The 4,573-nt window shown below is 33.1% G+C and overlaps 1 protein-coding gene across 1 annotated transcript in view; it reads left to right on the forward strand.

The window, feature by feature from the left end:
• The window catches only part of LOC106465591, a gene marked incomplete at its 3' end in the record, with an annotated part of 100,989 nt that overhangs the window by 76,526 nt on the left and 19,890 nt on the right, over positions 1 to 4,573 (forward strand). The window contains exon 2 of the mRNA XM_013925825.2: positions 513 to 563. Within this exon, the coding sequence (XP_013781279.1) occupies positions 513 to 563 (51 nt within the window). The remainder of the gene's footprint in view (positions 1 to 512; positions 564 to 4,573) is intronic.

The following is a 4,573-nucleotide window of genomic DNA, read 5'->3' on the forward strand; positions in this document are numbered from 1 at the left end:
GAATAAAAAATGTAGATTTACCGTATGTTATTGTTGAGCAGCTCTTAGCATGACTGAAATGTTCAACAATTACTTTTCGCGGTGGGTGGTATAAGTAGCTCAGAGCTTTGGCTCTGAGTGAAACCAAGAGTACAACACAATTAACCTTTTAAAGTCATGAAATAATTTAAATTGATAAATTAATTTAAACTTTTACCGTCACTGGGGACGGGTACTTTTGCTTGTACTGCATATTTCACGTTATCATGAATATAGGTGTGCTGATAATACTGCACATTACAATCATCCCACTATCTCTCTCTCTCTCTCTCTATATATATATATATATATATACATATTATTAATAATTTTTTATATGGCTACTACGACTTACTTAAAGTACTTATGTATTAATTAAAAAGTACTTTATTTTCTAAAAATTTGTACAGAAAATAATAATAATAATAACACGCGTTATAGAAGAATATGTTCGGATGGGTTTAAACATCATTTAACTTTTTTGTTTGTTCCAGGCTGCTTCTTCAACCTTCTGGTTTGCGACAAAGAGGAACTTTGCTATGACGGTAAGTTATACGAAGTCCTCTAACTATAAAACTATGTATAGAACGAATTTTCTTTCAGTGATTCAGTAGTAAATTTTGAAGTACATGTGGTTTTCCTTAAGGATGGAAAGTTTTATCCGTTGGTTTCCATGTTTAACTTGTTGATGTTCATGGAGTATGAAAAGTTGCCAAGGGGTTGTCTAAAGTATTTCTTTAAACTATTAATCTACTTAAAAATACAAATTATTATTTTGATATATAAAGAAACTAGTTATAATCAGCCAATAAAATCTTATGATTTTATGACGTTTTAAGTTTTGCTTTTAACAGCGGTTAAAAGTGGTTAACTACGAACTTTGAAGATATATGAATGTTTGTCAAGTAACTCATGTACTATTTTCTATTTTTTAACTTTATTTGCACAAATAATTGAGCAAACCTAACTCAAACAAAAAAGAAAATAATTTAATTTCGAGACATCTGAAAGCTTTAATACCAATATGAAGTCAATCAACATTATTCCTATGTTAAACCTATTCCAAAATATTATAACAATATAAATAAAAAAGGGAATTTAAAACCCCGCAAATAATTATAATAAAACAAGAAAACAAGGCTGGAGATACTGTAGAAATTATTTACTCAAACTACAAACCCCTATTTTGGTTCCATGATGTTACATAGAATTACATTTGGTGGAGTCAAAATAAGGATTTGTAGTTTTAGTGAATAATGTTTACATTATATCCAGCCTTGTTTGCTTACTTTTTTGCGATCTCTATTGGCAGGTTTTTAAATTAAAATTTTTTATCTATCTTTGTTGGCTTCTTTATGCCCAATTATGGGCAAAAGATTATTTGATACGGTAGCTAACTTTATACATTGTAATCATAATAAACATAGCTATTAGCTAGCTGATATTGTTCATGATGATTTATTGTAGTTATTGACTATTTGATCGCATTAATTCGAGATTTAAAATGTTAATTTGCAGCTGGAGATTATCATAGAGATTTGTTTGAGAATATAGTGAGCATTTATAGTTTCTGTGTAACTAAATTCTCTATATATAATGCATAGCATTGGGTAAATATATGCCTAGGCTAAGACACAACCCCCAGTAAAAAAGCAGCCTTTTCAAATAAAACATATATGTCTAAACATCGCTTTAAATATACCTTTGTGTCTTTTAAAGTAATTATTCTACGATTGTATGTAATAAAATGTAATATATGTATTGATATATTTTACTCCTTCACTTCATACATAATATAGAGGTTGGCTCCCTAAAGACACCAATTGTATAGTATACAAAGCATTGAGTATCTACATGTTACAGTGATCTAATGTTCATTATTATTGGCTGGTCATTTCTGTTTCATCCTGTACTTAAGGTTTTTAAAGGAATACCAGTTATTTGTAAAAAAAGCTAACTTCAAGTGGTAATGATAACATCGTTTACACTAGAATTATGATGTTTTTAGCTTATGTAAAATATAGAACAAACAAATAGACTTTTCAATACCCCTACGAACAGGTTTGGGTACCAAGCCGTTTTTGTTGTAGGCTGACAAGAGAATAATAATAATAAGAAAAAGAATTATATACGAACCGTTTTGAGCGGATTTTTTTTCCCTTACAAGTCTAACATGCATGCTTTTTTGTGCATTTTTATTTGTGTACAGTCTTAGCAGTCAATAGTAAGGTAAGTGTTGTTTGAACTGAATCTTTACTGTTTAAGGTGCTTTTTGCCGGAACGTTCTATTATGGTTTTGTGCAATTTCTTGCGATCCATATTATGAACCACTATCGTGGTTCATGATGCCTTACAAAACTTCAGTGGAAAATGTTTGTATGGAAGTGGAGACGTTTGTCAGAAACCTTTTTGCGTTTGTAGTCCACCTATACCCCGGTGTGTTAACGGTAAGTTTATAGGCTTAGAACGCTAAAATCCAAGGTTCAATTACCGGCGATGGATAGATTATGTATATTTGCGCTTAAAGAAGAACAACAACTTCCATTCCAGCTAATTACTAAAGGTAGCATCGTGCGCTAAACAATTTTCATGATATAGGAAGTTTGTGTTGAATTATGCCTCTAGTGGGGTGTTAAGATGTAGGAAGTTTGTGTTGAATTATGCCTCTAGCAAGGTGTTAAGATGTAGGAAGTTTGTGTTGAATTATGCCTCTAGTGGGGTGTTAAGATGTAGGAAGTTTGTGTTGAATTATGCCCCTAGTAGGGTGTTAAGATGTAGGAAGTTTGTGTTGAATTATGCCTCTAGTAGGGTGTTAAGATGTAGAAAGTTTGTGTTGAATTATGCCTCTGGTAGGGTGTTAAGATGTAGGAAGTTTGTGTTGAATTATGCCCCTAGTAGGGTGTTAAGATGTAGGAAGTTTGTGTTGAATTAGGCCTCTAGTAGGGTGTTAAGATGTAAGAAGTTTGCGTTGAATTATGCCCCTAGTAGGGTGTTAAGATGTAGGAAGTTTATGTTGAATTATGCCCCTAGTAGGGTGTTAAGAACAAACAGAGAAATTTCTTTTCTTTTGAAATTAGTCTACGGTTTGATGTTATGTTTATATAAGCGTACATTTTGTTTTCATTCATCACGTGAGGTACATCGCTGGTTTATGAGGGTTAAAATAACAGCTGAAGATCTTTAGGCTTTTACAAAATGTACCTAATGATCAAAGATTATACATAAGCGAGCTTAAAACGTGAGGATGAGAAAACATTCGCTTTTCAACATCAGTAGGTGATAATTAACCCTTTTTTTATAGACACCCTCGTTACACCGAATACCGTGATATTATACATCACGTGTGCGTGGATGTTGCCTTAAAATTTTCACAGTTGTTTGGTGCTTCAATTGAAACCGCATAGAAAACAAGCTGTAATCGTTAAAATAACGACAAACAACCCTAACAAGAGATGACAGTGAATAACGTCAATGTAAACGCTAAAGCTGAAACAAGAGCAAAGAATTTCGTCTACTAACTGTAGATATGATTTGGATGTCATTAGGGAAATGGGTGTTTAGTTCTCGATTCAAGAGTTCTTTTTTTACTTCAATGGCTCCCAAATTAATAGTATTCATGGGAAAGTCAGCTTTGAACATTGGTAGTATCAGCTTCCTAATTAACAGATACAGAAGGAGAAAATAACGACTAACGAGCACCAGCAGAGCCTTCCACGTGCTTTAAAATACTATTTCAACGAGCCCCTGGTTTGTGTGTAGCTCCCACCAGGAGTAAGGTTTTTCTGAGTGTCTGAAACATCTTTGCTTAATTGTTCAGTGATGAGTAAAATATAAATAGTTTTGAGTTACGAAAATAATATGCTTCTGATATAAAACCTTCCAGCTTCATTATCTCTTAAGAACTTGCATGTTGCTGCGAAACCGTTTATTTGAAAGCAGCCTTTCAGGTTCTTTAAACATTTTTTTTTTCAATTTCGTCAAATGGTTTTTCATGACAAACTTTATCTGCAGTTTAAAAATACCCAGAATTCCACTCTTCTATCTTACAATTAACGCCCCACATTTTCCTTCCCCTGTATTTGTGAGACTTTAAAATGAACTGCGCTTCCACTTAAAGGACACTCAGCCATCCAAGCTAGCATGCAGAGTCTGGTAAGATTTTAAAGCGCTGTTGTCTTGTTAAGTTACTTTGATCCACATTAATTAGAACATCTTATTTTTCCTTGAAACTCTGAACATTTCTTTGTTTTTTTTTCCAATATTAAGTTGAAACTATTTCAGTTTTCACGGAGAGAATCTCATAATTATAATAAATGTTAAAATAAATGAATCAGTGGAAAAGGTTTTACTGATGGATAAAAATGTTATATTTAGATACTTCAAATGTTTTCGGTCAATGGAGTGCAACTTCTGGTATGTTCGGAAATCTTCAAAGGTAACTATTGCGTATGAAATCTCTTCGTTTAGCGCTCGACTCGCAATCTGAGGGTCGCGGGTTCGAATCCCCGTCCCACCAAACATGCTCGCCTTTTTCAGCCGTGGGGGCGTTATAATG

The sequence above is a fragment of the Limulus polyphemus genome, unplaced genomic scaffold (assembly GCF_000517525.1).
Source record: "Limulus polyphemus unplaced genomic scaffold, Limulus_polyphemus-2.1.2 Scaffold1993, whole genome shotgun sequence".
NCBI lineage: Eukaryota > Metazoa > Arthropoda > Merostomata > Xiphosura > Limulidae > Limulus > Limulus polyphemus.